This window comes from Strigops habroptila, chromosome 1 (assembly GCF_004027225.2).
Source record: "Strigops habroptila isolate Jane chromosome 1, bStrHab1.2.pri, whole genome shotgun sequence".
NCBI lineage: Eukaryota > Metazoa > Chordata > Aves > Psittaciformes > Psittacidae > Strigops > Strigops habroptila.
The window spans coordinates 102,089,218-102,114,414 of record NC_044277.2 but is presented as its reverse complement, the minus strand read 5'-3'; the positions used below and the strand labels follow the sequence as shown (position 1 = coordinate 102,114,414).

The following is a 25,197-nucleotide window of genomic DNA, read 5'->3' as shown; positions in this document are numbered from 1 at the left end:
GATAACCTAGGAAAGACCAGAGAGATAAAAACCTTTACTGGTCCCTGCCAGGGTTGCTGCTCAGCCACGCTGTATCCTGCTAACTGCTCCAATAGCAGAGGAAAGTCCAACATTGGCTAAGACAGCAGTTTTTGGAGGAAGGACTCAAAGAAATGTGACTTTTCTGGGACTTGTTTCTGCTTTGCGCTAATGCAGACTGGGAGACATCCCCCATCACTACCACCAGTAGAACTAATGCAATTAAAATGGTTTGTCATGGTGTCCCTGGGGGGGGGGGGGCTCAGTGCCTGCCCTGGTGGGCTCATTGCAAGCCTGATCTGCTCTGTATAGGGTCAGATGGACCCTGATGATGAAGTCTCCCTTGTGCGCTCTTCTCTCAACTCTCGCATCTCTCGTGTAGCCCTGCAGGCACCTGTGAACTGGAGGCTGGGGAAGCTGCTTGGACGAGGGGCTTTTGGTGAAGTTTATCTCTGCTATGATGCTGACACTGGCCGGGAGCTGTCAGTAAAGCAGGTGCCTTTTGACCCTGACAGTCAAGAGACAAGTAAAGTGAGTACAAGGGCAGGACTGTGTTCTGCAGCATGATGGGGAATGGTGGGCTTGGAGGCTGAAGGCAGAGATGTCAGAGAGGTCCATGTTGCTGATGGAAGGCAGTGTGTGGAGACAGTGTGTGTTGTTTGCCCTCTCCAGAGTGGCCCCTAATGGTTTGTGGCACCAGTCAGCATGCTCCGGTGACTTCTTTACATCCTAGTTTCTTTCACCAGGTTTCTCCTGCTCTGTCTCAGGTATCATCTCTTGCAGGTCTGACTGCTCTTTCCTTAGTTTTGGCCACCTTGCTTCCTTCACCACCTTCTCTGTCTGGGTACTGTATTAGCTTTGCTAGTGTCTTCATTCGCACCTTTCCAGAAAAACTCCTTGAGCACCAGTAATAATAAGTACACCTATCTCAAAGCCAAGCACTTGTGTATCCTGTCTGTTGTTTTTCCTTACCTTTTTCTTAGGGCAGCACTTCTCATTTCTGAGCCTTATGTGGCTGATGTCCTTGTGGGCAGCTTCACAGGTGCTATGAACAGAGTGCTCAGCACTGAGCGGTATTTGGATAATATTCCTAAAGTAACCATTCCCTTTCATCACGAAGCATGTCTGTTTTGTTGCAGGAAGTTAACGCCTTAGAATGTGAGATTCAGCTGTTGAAGACTCTCCGCCACGACAGGATAGTGCAGTACTATGGGTGTTTGCGGGATCCTGAGGAGAAGAAACTGTCTATATTTGTTGAATACATGCCAGGGGTAAGTGCATTTCCTGCTGAAGGTTGTCCTAAGTGACAGAGAACAGATTTAGACTGCCCTAGAGCTTGGTGAGCTTTGGATCAGGAGTTAAACTGTGCATCTGAGCTGCTTTATATCTGATGAGCCAAACCAAAACAGTGGATGCCCCCGTAAGGCTTGGGAAAGCATAGGCTGTGAGTAGCATGTCATGTTGAAGCCCCTCAACATGCACTGGTTGAAATCAAAAGCCTTGAAGGCAGGTTTTAGGTTTGAATCCTGGAGCAGGGTGTGTTCACAGTCTGGAATCTGAACTTGGTGAATGTGGAACATGATCTCGATCTGGCTCTAAATACTGTGGCCTGAGCCCATCCTTAAGTATTTATTGCAAATCCCTGCAGGAAAAGCTAATAGTACAACTGTCCACCCACAGCTGTCACCAATTATTTATGGATCTCAGCATGCGTATATTAAAACCAGTGTTGCTCACTTGTAAGTCTTCTCCTGTTCAGGACAGAACTTCGTTGGTAGCATTATCCTCTCATGCACGAGTGGCTTCAGTTTGTGACTTCGCTGATATAGGATGAAATAGCCCTAGGGAAAAAGAACATCAGAAAGCTCTGAGATAGTCGAAGCAGGTACTGGAGAATGTACGCAGATTAGTGGAACATCTCTTTCTCTGTTTGCAAGTATGTGAATTACATCAGCCATCTAGACAAAGTCGTCGGTTGGTATAAGCCCACAGAATGCTGTTTACATTGCCGGAGGTTCTGTTCTCCTAAGTCCCTCCTGTCCAGCTGGATTCATTCCCCAGAGTGTGGGAGAATAAACCCTTGTTTATACAGACATTTGTAAGGTCAGAAGGGACTATTAAGTCATCTGGTTGCAAATCATATTGGTCATTAAGTAAACGTGCTAGAAGCTCTCCTAACGCATCTTGCATGTGAGTAATCAGGTGGACTTTCACGCGCCTGAGTCCCTTACAGAGCCCTGTCCTCCCTCTCTCCCTGTGGGCAGATATCTCGCTTTCAGGCTTTGCTGCAAGTATGGACCCAGAGGAGTAAACTCTGGGAGCTTCAGCAGTCCCCTTGTTGCTTATTCTGCAGTGTGCCGATGTTTGTTAGCAGCCAGGAAACCAACACTTGATGCTGGGGCAGTGTCCAGCAGGGCTGGAAGTTGAATGTTTGTTTTTTTAAATGATAAACCAGAGCTCTGACCAAATACAGATTGACTTTCGTGCTGCAACAACAGCTTATTTCACAAAAGCACTCTGGGCTTTGGTTTCCAAGGCTGGTGGAAGGGAATGAGTTCCCAAACCTTGCAGGACAGCAGCTCTGCAATGCTGGGTCTGGCCAAGTTCCGATTTAACACAGCCAGCTTGGAAAAATCTTCACAGGGCCGAGCCTGGGTGCACCATTAGCCTGGCATTCTTATGACTGCCCCTATTAAATAGCTGACTCTATATTTTCTGTCTTGCCCTGTTCAGAAGCTACTTTTGAATTTGTGCTTGGAAAACAGAATGGTCTATTTGACCACAGGCCTTGAAGACCCCATTTCCCTTTCTTGTTTGATGTCCCCCATCAGGGTGAGGGAGGATAGGATAAGAAAGCTTGTTTGGTTGTGGGTGGAGGAACATAACCTTGCATACAAGTTGTATGAGGGTTAATTTCAGAGCATCTTGGGTTACTCAGCTGCACTGCAAAGGGGAAAGGAGAGGCCCACCCACAGAATCACTACCAGCCTCAAAAGAAGGCCAAAACAGTAGCTGGGCAGAGCAACAGCAGAGGAGGGTGGATGTGGAAAAGCTGATACAGTTTGAGTGGCTGACTTGGAGCAGAGCAGCCCACTGTTCCCTGAACAGAAGGACTATGGCAGTCTTGGATCAACCTCAGAGTGGCAGGACAGACAGAAACAGGACAAGTTTTCCCTCCTGCTTTCCAGCTAACCTGAATACTGGAGGTAGAGCTGCGTGCATCCTCTCTGGTTAAACCCCAAATCTACTTCTGGTTCATCCCTGCTAAAACCCAGCTCTGGCATAGTGAAGGACATCCATTTCCAAGTGGACAGAAAATACAGCTAAAACCCAAGGGGTGAACCTCTTGCAGATGGCAGGTGTCTGCACCCCTGCTTCCTTTCCTCTTTGATCAATAAAATCAAACCTCAGTAGGAGCCTGCATGCCTGGGTCAGAAATTCAAGTCCTTGCAAATTGTTTACCCTGGGCCTTGTTGTTGAAGGAGTCCCATGTGGGGCTGATCATGTCTGCTTCATGGCAGTGGGTACTCCTTGCTGTGAGAAGTTGTGAGGGGGGGAGGCTTCAGAGAAGACCGACTAGTCGAGTCGATCCTCTCACTTGAGTGGTAACTCCTCATCAGATCGGTCCTTCTCCATGAGCTATTGGTGATATCCAGCCACTAGAGGGGGAAAAAGATCTGTAGTGTTGGCAGGAGGTAGCACTGATACACACCAGACACCGGACCTTTTTCCCCAGTGGGGTCTGGGGCATTGAGGGCAAGACTTTGTTCCATTCAGCACTTTGTGGATTTTCATCTTGCTGTTTCTACAGCAGAGTGGGTTTTTTTGAGCTGGAAGATAGAGTGGTTGAAAATGTGCAATGGTTCTTATGGTTGGTGTGTGTTGTTTCTATGTAACAGGGCTCAATAAAGGACCAGCTAAAAGCTTACGGTGCTCTGACCGAGAATGTCACACGGAAGTACACCAGGCAGATCCTGCAGGGAGTTTTCTACTTACACAGCAATATGATTGTCCACAGGGACATTAAAGGTGAGTAGATAAGAGAGAGGCTTCATGTGTGCTTGGATTTGTACAACCCAACCTCCCCCCGTCCCAGTATAAATTCTTACGCAGAATGTAGCGCTGGGGTCTGGTAAAACATTTACCAGATCCCAGCTGGCCTTCACCAACTTGAACTTAGGGAAGATGATCTGTCATCTCCCATTCACTGTTCCCTTTTGGAAACCTGGTAAGTGAGGAGGTGCTGGTGAGAGTTAGCCCTCTCAGAGAGCAGCTGCCTTAGGAGAGAGGGATTTTATATTATGCCAAGTCCAGCCCCACCAAGGCCCTTTGGCGTCCTTCATGGTGGGCTCTTTGCCCATGCCTTTGCTGCTTTTCTCACTGTAGCCACTTCAGGTTGCTGCATCATCTCTTGGGGTTTTTGTTTTTGCTTTTCACCTCAGGTGCCAATATTTTGAGAGATTCTGCTGGAAATGTGAAACTTGGAGATTTTGGGGCCAGCAAACGTATTCAGACCATCTGCATGTCTGGGACTGGGATTAAATCTGTCATGGGAACACCATACTGGATGAGCCCAGAGGTTATCAGTGGAGAGGGCTACGGAAGGAAAGCTGATGTATGGTAAGGAATGCAATAGAAACCCCGCCACTGATGCTTAAATCGAACAATCCATTTGGGAAGTTGTAATGGGAGCAACAAGCATGGCTAGTATGGGAAGACGGAGCAGTGCAAAGGGTGGAAATAGGAACTGAATGTTAGGATCAACTATGCAGATATCCAGAGGGCGCATGTTGTAGCTGAAGGTCCCAAAACAGGAGCACTTAGAATCACAGCTTGCTTTTGGAAGTTTCTATCATGTGCGAGGGTCATGTGCAGCTTGACCCCACAGCAGCAATTTAGTTCTGGAAAGCAGGTTGATATCAAAGTTTGCTGAAAGAGCTGTTGAGTTTGGTGGCCCTGATTTTAGGCTAGTTAAGCCTGGCTCAGGGGATCTTGCATGGCCTCTCAAAATCTGCTGCTGGATGTTTGCATGTGGCTGTGGCACAAAGAAAACCAAAATCACTGGCTGCTTGTGAATGTTTGGATGTGTGGAGGATGTCAGCTGGAGCCTGAAAGAGTTGGGATAACACTACTAATCCTCCCAATAAATGAGGAGGAAGCACTGTCTTTGCAATGTGCTTTCCGCTGTGTGCCCAAGCAAGTAGGGTCAACAAAAACTAGTCAGGCAGCCATGCACCCTGCACCACCTGCTCTGGCTGATAGGGGGGAAATGTGGTTCAGTTTGTTTAGGAGCAGCTATGAATGGAGGTGGCAGAGAGTGTCCCTGCTGCAACGAGGGCTCCTCAGCAAGCACAGGGAAACCTCTCGGGCACTTTGCTGCTCATCTGTGCTCCTTTTCAGGTGTACGTTGGAGATGAAGTTGGGGGTAGGCAAGCATGTTTCATTCTGGCTCAGCTTCTTGGGGAGCTACATGCTATTGCTGAAACCGTGGTGTCTAGACTCATGCCAGGGTTTCCCTTCAGGGGATGCTCCAGTAAGGTCTCTTTCATGCTCTTATCAAACTTAATATCTGTGAGTTAACGTAGGCAGAAAAGCCACCACCTTTAGAGCAAGGCTTGCAAATTCACTCCCGTTAATGGGAGGGGAGAGCCCAGTGCCCAGGATCTGTGTGAACAGTGAGCTTCAGGGGGCCATGTGTTCCAGAGATGTGCGCCCATCTCTCGTGTGGCTTTGCTCCCCGCACAGTCCATTCAGGCAGGTGCAGTCCTAGAGCCCATTAGAATCATAGAATCAACTAGGTTGGAAAATACCTTTAATATCATGAAGTCCAACCATTAGACTTCAATTACATTAGACTTCAAATGCACAGCCACCACCCCAGCCCACTACCTTCCATCTCACCCCTGTGCCTTGGTGTTGTTGCAGGAGCGTGGCCTGCACCGTGGTGGAGATGTTAACAGAGAAGCCGCCGTGGGCAGAGTTCGAGGCCATGGCGGCTATTTTCAAGATCGCCACCCAGCCGACCAAACCCCAGCTCCCCGACGGTGTCTCCAACTCCTGCCGCAACTTCCTCGAGCAGATCTTCGTGGAGGAGAAGCGGAGGCCGACAGCCGAGGACCTGCTGAGGCACCCGTTCGTCAACTGCGGGCTCTGAGCCCCCGGCAGTGGGCATGGGGAAATGCTGGTGGGAGCGGGGCGGCCGCCAGACTCTCTGTGCTCTGTGGTTCAGACCTCCACCCTGGGCTGTCCTGGCGGTGGCCCCCATAGGTCCCTTCTTGCTCATTGCTGGCTCGGCACCCACTGTGTTGTTGGATTTCCAAGCTGCGCTCAGGATTATTGGCACCAGGAATTCAGAGTGAGGGATTTCCCAGACTGTGCGGGTGCTGGCCTCGGACCAAGTAACCTCCTTGCTGCCAGCGATAACGGGGTCATTCCCCCTCACCATGTTGCTTATCTCTTGGAGGAAGTGCGGCAAATGGGATCTGTCCCCCGCCAGAGCACAACAACGATGCTGGCAGCACCCCCGCGACAGCAGATGAATAAGATGCTCAGTGGCGATCACCACCTTTTGCCGGAGAACAGTCAGGGGCTTCAGCCAAGCCGAAGGAGATGATCCTCAGACTGCAGAGTCGGGGGGACCTGAGTGTCCCTGTTCACAAGGGGACCGAACCCTCCTGGAGGTTGTGGGACCAGCCCATGTCTCCAGTGGGGCGGCGTTTAATACTGTTCTGTGCCTTAAGCGGTTACAATCAAGGAGTGATGCTCGACTCGGCACAAAGCACGGGGTCGGGTGCGATGATGCAGCAGCTGTGTTAACTTTGCGTGTGTATGTGTGTGCATACGTGTGTGTGTGACTCGTGGAAGAAGGGGTCCTCTCGGGGTGCAGGAGGTCTCTGCGGGGTACACCCATGGACGGATGCCCGGGACCTCTGCCACGGGCTGTTGTGCGGAGGGGTGTTTAAACGCTGTCAATGCCTGCGGCTGAGCATCAGGCAGTTCCTGTTGGGAACCATCAGGCTTCAGGTGGGAGCTGGAGGGTTTCTTGGCGAGGACCCTCTCTGCTCACAGCCGTAGCCCTGCTAACCTGTGCCCATGCTGCCACACTGAGGCTTGGAGAGCTGCCAGCACCTTTTGGAAGCAGAGCTGCAGGAGGAGCCCAGTGGGTCTCCAAATAACCTAAGCAGAGAGAAACGGAGCCTGTCGATCGGGGCTGCCAAGGGCTGGGTGCCTTCTCCATGCCTTGTGGGACCAGCCCTGGGTGCAGGGAAGGGGGATGTCATCTCTGTGATGGTGCCTAAGGCGGCAGCTGCAGGGCCATGAAGCTGCAGACCAGGAGAACAGAGCTATGTGAGTTGAGGGCAGCTGGAAGCGGATTTCTTCCCACAGTGTATTTGAAGTTGTAGGAGAAAATGGGCCAGTCATGAAAGCAGAGCTGGGCAACAGCCTCTGACCAGCAGTACCCTGCTGGAAAACTAGTCAGGGAGCACGCACAGAGTCCTTGGAAGCTGATTAATTCATCAGATCTTGGTTATTTTGGACAAATTAATTGCACCTCCCCTTTTCCTGCTGCATTAGCTATGTCCACCTGGCCCAGCAAAGGGTTAAACACGCAGTTACCAGGAGGTTGCTGTCTTCAGGCCAGTGGGTGAAAACATATTGTTTCTAATTGAAAATGAAAAGTGTTGCTTGGACTGAAGAGGGAGTTGGGAGATTGGCGTGATTTCACACGTCCTCGGATTCTTCCATGTGGAAGAAGAGATCAAGACTTTGCACGGCGCGTTTGGCAGTGGGAGCCTTTCCTTGTCCCCAGCTCGGAAAAGAAGAAAAAATTAGAGCTATTTCAGTTAAAAAAGAGAACGCTGGTATGGTCAGAAATAGCTCAAAGGATTCCCTAGCAATTTCCCTGCAAAGCTGCAGAGGCCAGTTCTTGCCCAGGCTGGGCTCTGGTGATGCCAGTCAGACACAGCGGTGATGGGCGGCTCTCCTTGGGAAGGGGGGGTTTAAACTTGCCTCCTTTCTCTGAGTGGGAATGAAGAATTTTATTCTGTGAATAGGACCAAATCCATCATCAGCCTGTTCGGTAATATGGGATGGATGGACAAAAAGAAAACAATCAGTGTTGGCTGGGGAGGGTTTTGTCAGAAGACGGTAATGAGATGTGTTTTCACCAAAGCTAAAAAAAACCAACAAACCAAAACGTTTTTAAGCTGTTTTCTCCTCTTTCATTGAATCTGGGTTTGGTTTTCTCGGCTCTTCAGTGGCGGGTGGGTGCTTTCCTTCTTTGCAAAACTTGGAGAGCAAAACGGGGCTCTCGGCTGCCCTGGGCTGGGGCTGCCCCAGAACCCCCTCAAACCACCCGAATCCTCCCGTGGATGAATGTGGCTCATGTGTGTGTGTGCGACTCACTCCTCAGGTGCCTGTGCCTTTTTGTTTTTCAAAACCCGTGCAGTGTTCTGATGTACAGAATGAAACAGGAAAAGAGAATGTACTATTCTGCCATGTAAAGTTGGTTTTTTTTGGTGGTGGTTTCTGGTTTTTCTTGATTTTGTTCCGTTTTGCACCGCATCGCCATGGTCCCACTGAGAAATGATTTTCCTGGGGGGGTGGAGGCTGGAGCGGCTGTTGGGTGTCCCCCGACGCTGGGACAGGCTCAGCTGGCAGTGAGGCAGGGGACAGGACTGGGGCGTCGAGGCAGGGCTGGGGCTGGTGGTTCCTGGGGTTTACCCAAAACCATCCCTCAGTGCAGTGCTCTGCGTGCCCTTTGGTCCTGGCGTCCCGCCCTGTGCGGATGCCCCAAACACACCCGGAGTTACAATTTTTATTTATTTTTTAATTTTAACCTTTCCTTCATTTTTCTTCTTTACTTTTATGTAATCTGTTTTCTTTATTTATTTTCCCTGGGGCTTTTTCTTTCCTGGTACTTTTTTGTCCCTGGTGGGTTTTTTTTTCATGATTTCTTCTTTCCTTTTTCCCCTTTTTTCTTTGCCTGTTTTTTCCCCTTTTTTTCTTTTTTCCCATTTTCTTTCTTTTTTCCTGTTTTTTCCCCCCATTTTTTCTTTTTTCCCATTTTTTCTTTTTTCCCGTTTTTTCTTTTTTCCTGTTTTTTTCTTTTTTCCTGTTTTTTTCTTTTTTCCCTGTTTTTGGGTTTTGTTTTTTTTTTTTCTCCAGTTTTCTTTTTTCCCTTTTTCTTCTTTTTTTCTTTTTTCCCGTTTTTCTTTTTTCCCACTTTTTCTTTCTTTTTCCCCCCTTTTCTCTTCTGCTTTTCCCAGTTTTCCCCATTTTTTCTTTTTTCCCATTTTTTATATTTTCCTTGGGTTTCCCCCATTTTTTCTTTTCACGTTTTTCCTGCCTTTCCCGTTTTTTCTTTTTTCCCATTTTTTCCTGTTTTTCCCATTTTCGTTTTTTTCTCGTTTTCCCCCGTTTTTCCCTGTTTTTCTTTTTTTCCCGTTTTTTTCTTTTTTTCATGTTTTCTCCCGGTTTTCCCTTCCCCCCCCCTTTTTTCCCGTTTTTCCCATTTTTATTTTTTTCATTTTTTTCTCTTTTCCCGGTTTTCGGGGTTTTTTGGGGTTTTTTCCCCGTTTTTCCCCCGGATTTTTTTTTTCCCCGTTTTTTTCTTTTTTCCAATTTTCTTTCTTCCCACCCTTTTATTCCTTTTTTTTTTTTTTCCCCTGGTCCTCCCCTCCCCCCTTTTTTTTGTTTTCTTTCTGTTTGTGTCCTTTCTCTATCCGTTTATCTTAGATGTACATAACCATTCAGCAGTGTGTATTTACCGCACTCCGGCTCAGTCCCGCTGCCGGTCTCTGTCCTGAGCTCTGTCAGTTCCCGTTCCCGCTCCCCACCGCGGGCGGCGCCGGCGCCGGGGCCATGCGAACGAGGCCGCGCGGCCCCCGCCTTCCTGAGGCGGCGGTGACAAGATGGCGGCGGCGCCGGGCGGCGGGGCGGTGCGCCGGGTGCAGCTGGTGCTGGGGCACCTCGCCGCGTCCCCCCCGGCAGCGGGTACCGCGGTTCGGGCCGCGCCGTGCGGCAGCCGCGCCGGGGTCTCGCCGCGGGCCGCCAGCCCCGACGATGTGGTGGTGGTGCACGGGCGCAGGACCGCCATCGGCCGCGCCAAGCGCGGCGGCTTCAAGGTATGGCCCCGGGGGGCTGCCGCCTCCCAGCCCGCCTTCACCCCTCGGGGGCTGGGGTCTCCTGCTCCCCCGGTTACTGAGCCCCGCAGGGTGCTGGGTCGGGGTCCCCGCAGGCACCGCGCCCCCCAGCGCTGTCCCGCCGCAGCGGCCGAGCCCCCTCAAGGAGTGTGTGTGGGACGCGCCTGCTCGCAGCGGGCTCTGCTATGTGCTGGTGTAAAAGACGTTTCCTGATGGGTTTCATGCTGGGGGCGCACGGCCCAGGGGCGGCAGGACCGCTGGCACCCCCAGAAGGTCAGCCAGTGTACCGCCGAGCTTCCCGGCGCCTCTTGGGGTAGGTCTCTCCATGTTGCTCTTACCTGCGGTGGTCAAACGGAGCAACCACTGGGAAAAGCGGCGTCTGCCCCACCCGCGCAGCCAGGTGCCAACGCACCCTCACACGGATGTGCTGCCCTTCTCCTGGAGCATCCCTTTTCCTCACCGGGTGGCAATGGCAGTGTCCAGGGGCTCGGACCGAGCGTGCAGGGGTGGCCCCAAAGGATGTGCATTGCTTGTCATCCTTCAAGATAGGTCTCACCATGCTGGGGGGGGCTTCTCGCCACCTGAGGGGTCACCCTTGTTTCTTTCAAAGGTAAATTGAAGGGCTCTACTTGCTAAGTCTTGTCTCTTAACAACATAGTCGTTTGGTTTTGAAGGCCCTACAAAGTGTGCTCCTATGAAACTCAGGTAGGTGAGAAAGCAGCATGTGTTACAGTGTGTGAAGAATACCTGGGGTGAAAAACATGGAGAAGAATTTTGCTTTTGTAGGAAAATGACAGCCATCGTGAGCTGAGAAGTGGAGTAAAGCTGCCTAAGCCGGTAGTCCTCTGAAGTAGTCTGGGGGTGAACTGGTGACAGAGCAGGAACTGGTGTTCACTGAGTAGCGCTAATCCCCTGTGCTTTTAGGATACTACACCTGATGAACTACTGTCTGCTGTTATGACAGCTGTCCTTCAAGATGTCAATCTTCGTCCTGAGGCCCTGGGAGACATCTGTGTGGGTGAGTGAACAACCTCTGTCTGGACTGGAAAATCCTGGTCTGGATAGCTCTCTGGGACAGGCTGCTCTTAGTGTCCCATGGGATACTTGGAAGTATTGTGGGGTTGGAAGGGGTTAGTTTGCAGTATTAGCTTTATGAAATCAGCGTGTCCTTCATCACTGTTCTGGCACATGGTGGGGCTCTGATCTGGGTGCCAGGTGGTACCAAGCCATGGTGATGTTACATCCCTTCAGTGCCTGCAGCTCATAGCGAGAGGAATGCAGCCCATTGACTGGAATCATATCTTTGCACTCAGGAAACGTGCTGCAGCCTGGAGCCGGCGCTTTGATTGCAAGAGTTGCACAGTTCCTGAGGTAAACTCTCAACCAGACCGAGGTTCTTGCTCTGCTTCTTGGGCCTTGGCTACAGGGCAGCACTGGGTCTGAAGTTGTGATGAGGCTTATGCGCTCCTAGAGTGTTACAGAACATCACCTTTTGCCTAGAAATTAGACTTTGATTGGGTGTTGGGAGCACCCTGATGACAGAGGGACAGGGAGGCAGGTGAGGCTGTTTAATCCGTTTGTGCTGCCTACGCAGGATTAAACAGCCTCATGAATGGGAGGTCAAAGGGATTCATGAACGGGAGATCTTGTTTTGTGGGCTCCCAGCTGTACCTGCTGCTTCTCCATACTGCCAGGCTGCACTTCCCTCCACTCTGTTGTCCCAAAACCATGGAGTTGTCTCAATTCTTCCTGTTCTTTTCCCAGTGTTGGTGGTTAATGGCTTATACTGAGCTGGATTCCAGCTTCTAAATAGCTGGTGTCTGCTGCCAATTGATGAGGTGCGGACACATCCCACCTCTAGCTATGAATGTTACAGACCTTTTCAGTATTTCTGGTCCCAGTCAAAGCTCAGGAATGAGGCACACAAGAGGGCCCTGCTTACAGAGGACCACCTGAAGACATACCTGTAGGGAAACAGCATGCAGAGCCACTTGCAAATCAAGTGTGGAAATTCTCTATGAACTTTGCTTTCTCTTGGTGCAGGACCAAATAGGTCAACAAATGCACGAAGGGATCTGTCATGAACTTGAGGGTTAAAGTTTAATCACATGGTTTAATCCTCTCTTTAGAGCTTTGTTTTGTTGTGTCACCGAGTCTTAATCAGCACTGCCTTGTTTTCTAGTGGTATTCCGGAGACGGTGCCGTGCTCGAGCGTGAACCGGCAGTGCTCCTCTGGGCTACAGGCTGTTATCAATATAGCAGGTAAGGGATCAGAGGCGGTGCCTGCCCACCCCAAGTGCTCCTTTCTCCGGTTCTCCGCTCTCTGAGCAGTAAAAGTAGTGATAATGTCTGCTGCAGGAATTCTCAGCGTTACTATTTGAATACTTTTCTATCCTTGAGTGGCCGAGTTTACCCCTATAGAAGTAACTTGGTTTTCTGAGGATGAGTTCTACCACCACTTCCATATCAGGCAGCTTCTAGAAGGGCCTCTCCAGTCCTTTCTGCATGTTAGGTCATGGTTAGTGTTAAGCCCCATCAGCTCCTTGACCTGTCTCATGTGGTGGCAGGTGGAAGGGAGGAGGGAATGCCCTGTTTGCCTGCAGTGGGTGCCTCAGGGGTTCATGAAACCGCAGCAGGAATGGAAATGCTTTTGCTCCTAACAATAGTAAGAATGTTTCTGCACTGCTGTTACAGGTGGCATCCGAAATGGATCGTATGACATTGGCTTGGCCTGTGGGTAAGAAAGTCTTTTTATGGTACTCCGTCCCTCCCTGCAAGAGCTCTTGCGTGGGGAATTGGAAACCCCTTCCCACCACATCTCTTCCTCCCAAGGAAATAGATGCTGTCCTCATTTGACAAATGAGTGAATAAACTCTAAAAGTAGGGCCTGAATTTACGTGGTGGCTGCAGATGCAATTTGTGCATCTCCAGAGGCTGCTGAGTACTTTCACAGAAGGTCAGGTCATCTTAAAGGAGGGAGGGTGCTTGAAAATCCTTTAATTCTCCTGGAAGTTTTGGGTTTGATGACATGTCCGCTGGAGTTGCAGTAAAAGGCTGAGTATCTCTTACAAGCATGCAAAAACCTGTTTTATTAGGGTCCTCTGGCCCTTCTGTAGGATACCACTTGTGTGCAGACCCTGAAAGAACCCTCCACAATTAGCTTTTCATCTGATCTCCAATTAACTAGTGTCTTGGAAGACCAGCAGCTATCTTGGATAAGGAAATAAATGGCCTACCCATGCTAATAACTGTTCTACAGACCTACAGGAGATGTTCTTCTGCAGTGGACAGGCATGCTATTCTTTGCTTCAGTCCTAACATAGAATCATAGAATCATAGTTAGGGTTGGAAAGGACCTTAAGATCATCTAGTTCCAACCCCCCTGCCATGGGCAGGGACACCTCGCACTAAACCATGTAGCCCAAGGCTCTGTCCAACCTGGCCTTGAACACTGCCAGGGATGGAGCATCCACAACCTCCCTGGGCAACCCATTCCAGTGCTTCATCACCCTCACTGTGAAGAACTTCTTCCTTATATCTAATCTAAACTTCCCCTGTTTAAGTTTGAAGCCATTACCCCTTGTCCTATCTCTACAGTCCCTAATGGAGAGTCCAACATCATAAGAAATGTTTATTTTGTAGAGGATTATGTAAATGTTAGGTTGGCTTTGGAGAAATACTAGTGACCGCATGCGTATTCACTTCAGAAGAATGAATAAAAAAGTAAAACAAAATCTCTTAAGTTACAAATAGCTTTTCTGAGTTGGGTTTATCCCAAATCACACTCCTCCTGAGTGGACTCACCCACTCTGTAGGTGGAGAGATACTGGATGACAACATAAAACTCAGCAGCTGTGGTTTGCTCCTATTTAATACCTGATTCTATACCTTTCTTCAGGAAGTAGATGCACCTGAAGCCTAGTAATGCACTGTTCCATATCAGAGTTTTAAATTCCTGATAAGCTGCTTGGGGAAAGCCCTTGTTTTGTGCTTCTCTTGCATTTCCCAGGAATAGTTTCTTTGTTGTTTACACATCATGAGTGTGTTTGTGTGCTGCAGAGTAGAATTCAAACCCTCTTCCCATTGTAGGCTTCATGGTCTGGGCTGACTTCACAAATGTTCACTGGTCTTAGGTGATGGCTGTGTATTCCTGCTGTAAACTCGGATATCTTCAAGCTGTTAATTCGTTTATAGGTCAAAGGTTGCAGTGCCTGGGATCAATGTCTTAAGTTCTTTCTATTGTGAACTACAAATGGTGTAACTCCCTGAAGTGTCTCTGTCACAGTTTGCTTAATACTTTCCTTATTTTACTGCCAACCAGTTCTTAACCTGTAAGTTACATTTTTATGGCTGTTGATGATCTCACTGCAAACTCCACTCCTGGAAACTTAGGTTTCTTGCTATGTTTGAGGACAAAAGTGCCGGAATCTTTAGCAATTCCTTCCTAGCTGTGGAAACATGAGAAATTATCTGTTATTAATTACTGCCATTGTTATTCTGTTCCAGTGAAACAAGGACCAACTTAACGTAGCGATGTTTTCATTTCATGGTAATTCTGATATTGATGACTGAAGAGCGTCTGTCTTGTCCAGTTCTTTTTTGTTAGTGATGTTTCTGTGGGGCAGTAGGAACTCACATTGTCAAGACACTGAGTTTTGGTCAGTCTTAATGGCACAAGAACTACAAATGTACTATGAAGCACCGTTTGCTAATTCAAATTTTTCCTGTGTTTAGCGTGGAAACCATGTCCCTCAGAAGTGCAAATAATGCTGGTGATATCAGTTCCAGCTTGATGGAAAACAGCAAAGCAAGGGATTGCCTGATTCCTATGGGGTAAGTGGTTCCTCTTCCCAAAGTTCAGGAGGTTTCCAGATGGTCTGTCTCCTCGGTGACCGTACTGTTCCAGATCAATATGAATGTGGTCAGCTCGGATCTGTATGTGTCCGCATCTGCCTTGGTTGTGCTAGAAGATGAATTACGTGAAATGGGGGGAGATCAGCAGCTCTGGTGAAAGATTTCCTTGACTTATGTCTTCAGCTCAATGGCTTAATGAGCAAGGAAGATGGATTTGAACCATGTTTTCATCCTAGAGTTGATTTGGGATTTGCTTCTGCCAAGCATTTCTTGGTGGAGGAGGCAGCAGTTAGCTTGAGACTAAAGCCAGTGCTTGTAGTTTGTGTTGTCTTAGGAGAAGCCAACTGCAGATCCGTTAGTGTCTCGTCAGATTAATTCTTTGATGTTGTTTTTTCCCAGAATAACCTCAGAAAATGTGGCAGAGAAGTTTGGAGTTTCCCGAAAGAAGCAAGACGCCTTTGCCTTGGCTTCCCAGCAAAAGTAAATGTTTGGGGTTTTTTTGTTTAACCTTTTAGTTAGGAATAAAGACAGAAAACACATTGCTACTTCCTAAGAGTGGTTAAGTGCAGCCTTCATGTTGCCTTCCAAATCTTAATCATAAGTAAAGAAGCTCGAGAGGGTCAGAGCGAAGATTGGTGCATGTCCTGGGTTGTGTGATGAGGAAACCCCAGTCCAGAGCTGCACTGGGGACCGGGAGACTAATCTTGTGCGTGTATCACCAGGCATCAAGTCCTGAGCAGTGAGTGCCCCCATGTTTTTTCAGCATCCAAAGGATACAGCCACCATGAGGTTTTTGAAACGGGTGTACGGTGCAGTGTTTTTCTAGTGGCTTTGGCTCAGTATCATTTGAAACTGAACGTGGGAGTTAGAAGCAGAAGGAGCCTTTCCTAAGAGGGCATATTTAAATGTAGCTGTATCTAGAGGATGAAGAAGAGTCATGTGTCTTCACTGGAGGTGTTTGGCTCTAAGTGAGTCCAGTCCTACCTCTCATAACACCCCTCTTAGGTCAGATCACTGCCAAAGTCACCTGATCCCTGGGACCCGCGGGGCTGTACTGGCACTTCAGCAGCAGGTGACATGAAAGTCATGGCCATCAAAGAGTTAAAGTAACTTTCAGAGCTCTGTTTAAGCATTGCCCCGGTCCAATTATTTATCTAAAAAGGAAGCCACTGCACAGGCCAGTTAACCTTTAAATCCTGGCCCTGCTTCTCAGGGAACTTGGCATGCCAGCCTTTCTCACTGACACTCTACTGATAACGCAAAAGGGTATGTGAACGCGATCCTCACCTCTCACATGAGGAAGAGGGTGATTTTCTGGCCTCAGTCTCAGGATGTCTGTGGAGTTACTGATCTGTTCTTCAGCTCCTTGCTCCAACTCTCCCTTACCTGGCAGTATTAAATATTTTCATTTTATTATGAGAGGCTGAGAGAGCTGGGCTTGTTCAGCCTCGAGAAGAGAAGGCTCTGGGGAGACTTTAGAGCAGCTTCCAGTGCCTAAAGGGCTGACAAGAAATCTGGAAAGGGGCTTTCACAAGGGCATGTAGTGACAGAACATGGGGGAATGGCTTTACACTGACAGAGGGGAGATTTAGATGAGATCTAGGGAAGAAGTTCTTCCCTGTGAGGGTGCTGAGGCCCTGGCACAGGTTGCCCAGAGAAGCTGTGGCTGCCACATCCCTGGCAGTGTTCAAGGCCAGGTTGGACAGCGCATGGAGGCAGGGGGTTGCAACTGGATGAGCTTTCAGGGCCATTCCAACCCAAACTACTTTGTGATTCCATGATTAGTTAAAGTGTAGAGTGATAAGGCAGTAAAACAAGCTTTCAGTCTCCCAATTTGTATTCCCTGTAAGGGGTGCTCTGCTGCTAGAAGGTAAATCTTCTAAACTGTGGAGGCTTTTAAAATACCTTGTTGATACAAAAGATTAAAACTTTTGTGTGTCCTGAGCTAATTCTAATTTAGCTAATTCCATTCTGCCCACTTACATCAGCCTGGTCGTGTCAGTTGTTCCCTCCTGCTAATTTGGCTGTCTCGGGGACCAGACCCTGTCTTCGACATACCTTTACTGCTTAAATTGGTACCCTTCTACGTAGTCACACTGAGCCATGCAATAAACACTGCAACTGTTTTGGGCTGAAAGGTTGCATTTAAATGCCAGAAGATTATAACCTGGTCTGTGGTTTAGAGCTCAACTTCTCTTTAGTAGGACAAAACCAGGAATGAGTGAAGCTTTAGCCATTCCTTAACCTGTCAGAAGTTATTAGCATGATGTGGAGGCTTAGCCCACGTGCCCTGTTTAAACTCTCAGAAATAAGAATTGGTGTTTGAACAGTTGTGCTGTGACCGTACCACTGGACAAGTACAACTTCATGCTGTGAGCTGTAGGGGTCAGTCACAACGGCACTCATGGGAACAGAACAGGTTTGGGGAGAATGCCCATTAAAGTTACTCATACATTTTCCATGATGCAGAGGTGTAAAGTTTGTCTTCCCATGAATGGAGCCAAGTATCGGCCTGTTGTCTTGTCCACTACTTGGCAATGTTGTACCTATGTACTAAGTCACACCTTAGTTCATTCTCTTTACTAATTGGTTTCCTTGACATTAGTTCTCTTGCAGTTCACCTCTGGAATATTTTAATCTTTCCTAATCTTCTTTAACAGAGCAGCAAAAGCTCAGCAGCTGGGACTGTTTAAAACCGAGATTGTTCCAGTGAAGACCACTGTTCTAGATAATCAGGGCAACCAAAAGACAATCACCGTGCACCAAGACGAAGGAATTAGGCCCTCCACAACCCTGGAGGGTTTGGCAAAGCTGAAGCCTGCCTTCAAAGAGGATGGTAGCACTACAGCAGGTCAGCTCTGTTGTTAAGCTGGTGGTGGTCCTGTGGTTTACCTGCCTTGTAATAGAATGTGCTTAGACACCAGAGGTGTAAAGAGATCTCTTCCTACAGGTAATGCCAGCCAGGTCAGTGATGGAGCAGCTGCTGTTCTCCTGGCAAAGCGCTCAAAAGCAGCACAGCTGGGACTGCCAGTCCTGGGGGTGCTCAGGTCCTTTGCTGTGGTTGGAGTCCCACCTGACGTGATGGGCATAGGGCCGGCCTACGCGATCCCTGTTGCTGTGGAAAAGGCAGGTAAGAACCACTTGTCGTTCACCTGGTGTTTGGCACAAGGCAAACCAGACTCTGCAGGCTGAAATTTAAGATTCTATTACTCAAGCCTGGGCAGCAGTCAGCCATAGGAACAATGAACTTAGATTCAAAACGTTAAAAGAGACCCTGCCTCAGGTTATTGTAGCATTGCTTGCTTGTAGTCATGTATAAATTGTCACCTGCTCACCTGTGAGAAGCTCAGGATTAAATCCCTGCACAGTCTCAACAACAGTTAAGATGTGGCCCATGATTTAGGGTTTGTTTAGTGCTGTTTTCCTTAATATGACCAGCATGTGGGGGTGGGGGTGTTGTGTTTGCTTTGGTTTGGGGGTTTTTTTACAATTTTGGCATCTGACCAGTGCCAAGAGGCTTTCTTCAGGGTTCTTGCCATACACATCAGGTTAAATAGCTTTTATAGCTGATGATTATTGTTGTGTCCATCTATCATTGCTGTGATCGCCTGTTCACTGATTGATAGTTTTATCTTTCGGTCCCAGAATACCCTTTGAGCTTTAATCCCTCTGCAAACACATCCCACTTAATCTAAGGAAATTTGGCAAACTCAGCGACAAACTACCATGAACTGTGGTGGTTTGCAGTCTTCAGATGTACATAAACAGGTGTGCAAGTGTAGATACCCCACACAGAGCCAAGGCCCCTCTTTTTGTCATTAATGGGGTAGAACTAGAACTCATAAAGGGAGGCTGTGAGTGAATTACTCTCTTTGAGATAGTCATAAGGCAAAAATACCTCCTTTTAAATCCTGGCTTTTTAAACCATAGGTCTGACTCTGGGTGACATTGATATATATGAAATTAATGAAGCCTTTGCAAGCCAGGTGAGTGATATCCTGTGTAAGTTGCAACATTCCATGGCAGCTGAGTGTATTTCAGCTTGGTCTCCAAATTAAGATTTAACTTGTTCTACATATTACATAGACAAGTGTTAATAACATGTGCAGGACCGTTGGAGGTCCTTGATGAAAGGTAGAAACTTCAATACTGTGTCTTCCGCAGATTTGTGATGTGTCTGTCAGAAAGTGTGTGGGCTCCAGTTTGAGGTGGAGTGGATGGGCTTAGATCACTTCCCTGTGCTTGGGATTTGTAATTAGTTCCACTCCTTTCCGTTGCAAAGGATGGTCTTAGCTGGAGTCAGGCCTCTCAGTACTGTTTAATACTTTCAGAGCAGCTGACACAACGATGTGGAGTTTGTGTAATAATAACGTACATAGTTTGGGTTAAGTTCATTTTAAGCACATATCTTTTGAAGCTACTGGAGCTCCTAGGACGGGTAGCTGTCCCTCTTTATATAGGCATGAGATCACCAGTCTTCTCTGCAGTCCTTTTAGCTCTCTGTTGTGGGAGAGCTGAGACCTAACGAAGGTGAGAGCATCTCTATGAAACCATTCCCTCTGTCTTTCTAGGCTGTGTACTGCATTGAAAAGCTGGGCATTCCAATGGAGAAAGTCAACCCCCTTGGAGGAGCCATAGCTCTGGGGCACCCACTGGGCTGTACCGGTGCTCGTCAAGTTGTCACCTTACTCAATGAATTGAAGCGCAGGGGGAAGAGGTGAGCACTGAGGAACAGGATTAGCCTTAATACCTCACATGTGTTTAAGTAGCTTAAGCTCAGAAGTAACCATCAGTGTGGGTTAAGCTTTCTCCATCTCTCTAGTATGTTTTGAACATGAATTTCTGATGGCCCTCTTTAGGAAGGGCTGTGTAATGTCTTGCTGCCCTTTCTAACCCAAACCATTCTGTGAATCCAGGGTTGTAAGATTCTCCCACCCCCTAATCTGATCTAAACCTAATCTGTCTTTTTCTTAATCCCCTGTGTTCTTCCCTTTCAGAGCATATGGTGTGGTGTCAATGTGCATCGGAACTGGCATGGGCGCTGCAGCAGTGTTTGAGTACCCAGGGAACTAACTTCCAGCCTACTGATGAAACCACACAACAGCTAATTCTCTGCCTTCCCTAATAATAGCAAATGATTTGCACTGTGAAATCAAGTGGATTCTGGGATTCGTTGCTAGATCTACAGATTTTAGGCACAAACTGCAAAGTAGAATAATCCATAGAGACCCACTGAGCCGGTGGGAAAACGCAGAGCTGGCAAATGGCAGCCTGACAGCAGACATGAGTTCAGCTGAAGTTCAGGTGCAGGCCCTCGTGTGGTGATTACAAATAGATATTTCTAATTTAATCACTTCCTTTATTCCGTGAATACTGTCAGAGAGAAGCATTTCATGGTACAGTGGTTTTGTATGACACATTGTCCAAAAGTGTCACTCAAAACCAAAGTGCATGTGAAAAGGCTTTTCCAGGGTTGTCTTAAAAGGTGTCACCATCTCGCAAGAAGCCTGGAGCAGCTTGTTTGAAAGCAGTGCAAGGACTTTACACTGGTTCCTTTACAACTGCATGTGTCCCACCCAAGTTATAAATGGGCTCTGCCCTAAGGTGTCCCTGTGCTGGAGGCTGGGCTGTAGCTTTCTGCTTCTAACCAGGCTGTTCTGAAGCCTCCAACGGGGTAAAGTAGAGGGACTAGAATGTAATTCACACAGGAGGTGCCTGAACAGGCAGATTCTGCTGAATTGCTACAAGCCAGGGCTTGAAAGTGGCCTTTCCATCTTTTTTCACAGCTCATGTGACTCTTAAGTTAAAGGAGAGTCTTGGGATTAATATTTATTTACCTAACATAAAACAGATTTCAGCGTTACTCTAACTGCAAGCACTACATGAACATTAGTGACATCTCAGTGCTAATACAAATATATATTTCATCTGGTAAAGTTCTCCCTTACCTGTTCTCTCTCTTACAATCACTGAAACTCAGTACTAACAGCTTGAAAATGAAACATCCTCATCCACTTTGACATGTTACAAATCTGAGCTTTTTAATACAGACTAAAGTTCTTTGTCCTGGCTCTTGGTTTTGCACTTTAATAATACAATTGAGTTCTTGCAATATATTTGTTTTCTTTTTCTGATGTAAGTTGAAAGCCATGATTAGTTAGAGCTGTGTGATAGCCTTCTGTTCCCGTGCTGCAGCCTGTCCCCCTCACCCAGCAATCATTCAGGCTGTATTTTAGAGCAAAGAGATGAAATTATTTAGTGGTTGCAGAGAGGCATTAGCATCCTCAAGGGTCTTTTTTTTTGCACCGAGGTTCCTGTGTATGGTGTGAGTTCTTGCTAGTACAAATCTGGTTTGAACTAGGCAGAAGGCAACGATCATGCATCTTCTGTTCTCCTTGGGTGGGGAGGGCAGCCCCCTCTTCCCCACACACACTGCCGTTAACAAAAACCTTTTACATGATGGGAGTGGAAAACTTAACAGGCCCAGAAGTGGGAATTTCAGTGACCTTTAGCTAAAGCAATACTAAAAACATTTAGAGAAGTGTGAGTAAATGGGAACCATGTGGGGGGAATGCATTCACAGGCAGAAGGGTTCCTCCCTCTGTAGCTGAAGGGGATGTTCTCAATGCCCAAGCATGATGAAACACCCAGGTTGGTCGTTTTCCAAGAAGTCCAGGGAAAGTTGGCTCTTCCCCTTTTCATGTAAGGGAAGCAGCCTGGGGAATGCTGGCCTATTCACTGGTTTTTGCTTTTATGATGTGTTTATCTTTTTAATGTCAAACAAACAAACAAGGCAAAACAAAAGCTACTTTATAATGTACAAATTGTAATTGTACATTATAATTGTAATTGGAGGCATGCAAAGGGGTTTGGCCTAACTGTTACCATGGCTGCTTTGCTATTTCAAACCGATTCCTTTGCAGAGCCTGCAAGTAGTGGTTAAACTTATCACAGTGCTAGAAGTAACAGAATGAAATTATGACTCTTTAAAGTACCATGAACTTTTTTCCCCTACATAACTTAAAATTCCATTCTGCTACACTTCCAGTCCATATTAAAACAACTGATGATACAGACTCTGTGGATGGCACATCTGCATCCAGCTTGTTACCTTGACATTTGTCCCGCGGTGTCTTGCTTAAATTTAATACAGGTCTTCATACCTTCCATCGTAGGTTCCTTGCCCCTTGATCTGTAGCTTGCAAGGCTTTTCCCCCAGTATTCCAGTAACAGTCATGACTGCTTTGTATTGAATGTCGCTCCTGAAATACAGAGCAAAAGGACAGTTCAGTTACAGGGAGATGCAATTCTGTGTTTAAGGATGAGATTAGTTACTTTGGGGAGGAAAAGGGGGAGAACGGTGCCATAAGGCATAAACTGCTTCTGGTCACAAGCACCGGTGTCTGATGCTGGTGTTGAGTCTGGGGGTGGCAGGATCACTTCAGAGTGTCATGGCCCACAGCTACATAGAGGATGTTTGAGAAGGATGGTCCAGCCTGTACCTGAAGATGTTGGGTTATTAACTTCATGTTGTAAAGAAAGACTTGAGTGTCTTCCTACTTAAATAATTCTATTTTAGTTAAATAAACAAACTGAAGCTCTGCTGGGGGCTTGTGTTTGGGAGCAAACGCCTGCACTGCCTTGGTGTGAAAATTCATCCTGTGACAGCACTTGAAACAGAGAAGTTTCTGTCAACTCTCCCAAGAAGCTTACAGCAAGCATAGTTTGTGCTAAGTGGAAGTCTTACAGCACAACTGGCCTAAGGCTATTGCTGCGCAGTGCTCCGGAGACTGCTCATCTGAAGGATTTCTCTGTGTCTGAGAGGTGGGTGTTGTGAAGGTCTGAGGCAAGAGCCTGTTCTGCCACACAACTTCTATTTTCTCCTCAGAAAAGATTCCCTGCAGGAAGACCACTGATTTAGGGAGGCGAGTTGTTAAAATTACCTCACACCTTGCATATAATTCTTTGCTATTGCCACGCTGGTCCTGAGCGCTGGGGGATGCGTAGTCTGGAGCTGAACAGATGAGCTGGCTGCTGTACAGCAGCCTCTTCAGTTCTAGGCACTTCCAGGCACGCTGATTGTCAGACAAAAAGAAGTGCTTCCGGCACATTCAGAAGCACTACATAAAATTTTGACAGTCAGAACCTGGGGAGGTCTTTCGTCCATGAAGTTGCAGGGCCAGGACAGCTTAGAGCAGCTGCTCAAGGCTTCATCCCAGTCAGATTCCAGTAGCTCCAGCGATGGAGATCTCGCAGTGTGTTCCAGGGAGATTGAAGTTACAACAGTAGCTCATGTCACCTATGGTTTGCTGCTATAGAATTCCCTGGCAGCAGTGTTCAAAGTTCCCTTAAATCACTGGGATAGACTTTGTCTTTCTTAAACTTTATGTCAATGTCACCATGTGGTAACTTCCAGGAATAAAAGCTGAATTTTCTTACAGGAGTTGCATCTCTTTAATTAAAAAGAGATTAAAGACTTTGGGTCATTATGGAATCACAGAATGGTTTGGGTTGGAAGGGACTTTAAAGCTCATCCAGTTCCAACCCCCTGCCATGGGCAGGGACACCTTCCACTAGACCAGGTTGCTCCAAGCCCCGTCCAACCTGGCCTTGAACACTGCCAGGGATGGGGCAGCCACAGCTTCTCTGGGCAACTTGTGCCAGTGTCTCGCCACCCTCACAGGGAAGAACTTTTTTCCTGTCAGGAAAAAAATTCAGTTTCTCATCACCCAACACCCCCCAGTCCTTCTCCTGAGGGCTGCTCTCAGCCCAGTCCTGCCCAGCCTGTGTTTGTGCTTGGATTGCCCTGGCCCACATACAGGACCTTGCACTTGGCTTGGTTGAACTTCATAAGGTTGGCATCGGCCCACCTCACAAGCGTGCCCAGGTCCCTCTGGATGGCATCCCTTCCCTCCAGCATATCAACCGAACCACACAGCTTGGTGTCGTCAGCCTACCTCTGCTGTGCACAACTAATTCCTAGCCTTGACAAAGGTTATGATGTTTATAGGACAAAGTCATTTTTTTGTCCTATAAACACGCTCTCTGCTGTTCTTCACCGTCATTTGCCTGCACCTCACTTTATCTTTACTGTGTAGAAAACCTTTGGACTAGACAAAAACACATTGGTGCTTTTCTTTCTCAAACATGTGACTGTAACACTAACCATTGCACCCGGCTACGCAAGGGCAAAACAAATGGTATCACTGAATTAGAACAGCATTTTGCTCTGTTTGCTTCATCCGGAGCTACTCTGAATGCACGTAGGGAAGTACAGGAATTCAAATAGTTTCTTTTAGAGAGAAGCCACATACACTACGAGAAGGATCCCTGAGGCTGACTGCAAAAGACACTGCAGTTTCCCGCAGGATAAAGAGGTGCTTTAGTGGAATTCTGAACTACTCCAGACACATTTCACCTTCTGTCCTAATAAAGTGCTGGATGCATAAAGGACTCAATTGTATCAGCCTCTGCATTGACTTACAGCCCTGAGATCTGCCTGCTGTTGAAGATGTTGCCCTAAAGAAAGAGATTTTATCCAGTGGTATGTAGTCAGTGTGCCATGCCAGCTTTTGGAACAGCATGATTCCAAGTAGATTAATCCAAAGCTGAAAATCTGGGTGCTAAATCCAAAAGAAATCCCATATATAGGAGCAGTGTAGAGAACATGGTTATGTGGAAAAATTACCAGCTGGGAGCCCAGGACTGGGATGTGTTAGAAGCAAAATGAGCAGCCTGGTAACACAAGAACAGAGCAGACCTGCTCTTTGCTTTCAGCAACCACACACACCAGAAAACCGGGGCTCGGCAGGGAAGAGCAGCAAGATCTCAGTCCTGTTAACTGTACCTTGCAGTAAAGCTGATCTGCAGAATCGCTTTGGTAGGTGGGTCCCCTTCACGTGCCTCCAAAATGCCATTAGTAGGAGAGACAGAAAACACCTCCACGTTGTTATGCCTTTCCTGTTCATCTGCAGTGAAAAGGGAAAATATCAAATGAAGCAATACAAGACCGTCTGTACAAGTTTGTACAGCATATTGTGCTCAAACCAACATGCCTCTGCACTGGCCAACTAATAAATCATGTCCTGCACTGTCAGAGGCTTTCTATGCCTGTAGCCAGTGTCTGTTTTCATCCCCTAATCGAGGGGATCAGTGGCCTTCATGTCAAAATAATAAAGCC

The 25,197-nt window shown here is 47.6% G+C and overlaps 3 protein-coding genes across 6 annotated transcripts in view; 2 read left to right on the top strand and 1 right to left on the bottom strand.

The window, feature by feature from the left end:
• LOC115609418 (mitogen-activated protein kinase kinase kinase 3-like) overlaps positions 1-8,543 on the top strand; it is an 80,518-nt gene extending 71,975 nt beyond the window's left edge. For both annotated transcript variants that reach the window (XM_030489615.2, XM_030489626.1), the window contains exons 13-17: positions 401-549; positions 1,158-1,289; positions 3,918-4,047; positions 4,461-4,638; positions 5,944-8,543. In XM_030489615.2, coding sequence (XP_030345475.1) covers positions 401-549; positions 1,158-1,289; positions 3,918-4,047; positions 4,461-4,638; positions 5,944-6,172 — 818 coding nt within the window. In that variant the 3' untranslated portion in view covers positions 6,173-8,543. The remainder of the gene's footprint in view (positions 1-400; positions 550-1,157; positions 1,290-3,917; positions 4,048-4,460; positions 4,639-5,943) is intronic.
• Positions 8,544-9,907: 1,364 nt separating this feature from the next.
• ACAA1 (acetyl-CoA acyltransferase 1) lies at positions 9,908-23,455 on the top strand. Its single transcript, XM_030489602.1, has 12 exons — positions 9,908-10,145; positions 11,088-11,181; positions 11,477-11,534; positions 12,346-12,425; positions 12,858-12,900; positions 14,898-14,996; positions 15,417-15,497; positions 17,678-17,868; positions 17,968-18,147; positions 18,948-19,003; positions 19,589-19,734; positions 20,015-23,455. The coding sequence occupies exons 1-12, from the start codon at positions 9,933-9,935 to the stop codon at positions 20,088-20,090; spliced, it is 1,317 nt and encodes a 438-aa protein (XP_030345462.1). The 5' UTR covers positions 9,908-9,932; the 3' UTR covers positions 20,091-23,455.
• The window catches only part of DLEC1 (DLEC1 cilia and flagella associated protein), a 41,974-nt gene continuing 37,726 nt past the window's right edge, over positions 20,950-25,197 (bottom strand). For 2 of the 3 annotated variants that reach the window (XM_030489569.1, XM_030489588.1), the window contains 2 exons: positions 24,865-24,985; positions 20,950-22,279 (listed from right to left, as the gene is read on the bottom strand). In XM_030489569.1, coding sequence (XP_030345429.1) covers positions 22,162-22,279; positions 24,865-24,985 — 239 coding nt within the window. In that variant the 3' untranslated portion in view covers positions 20,950-22,161. The remainder of the gene's footprint in view (positions 22,280-24,864; positions 24,986-25,197) is intronic. The other variant, XM_030489578.1, reaches the window with a different exon arrangement.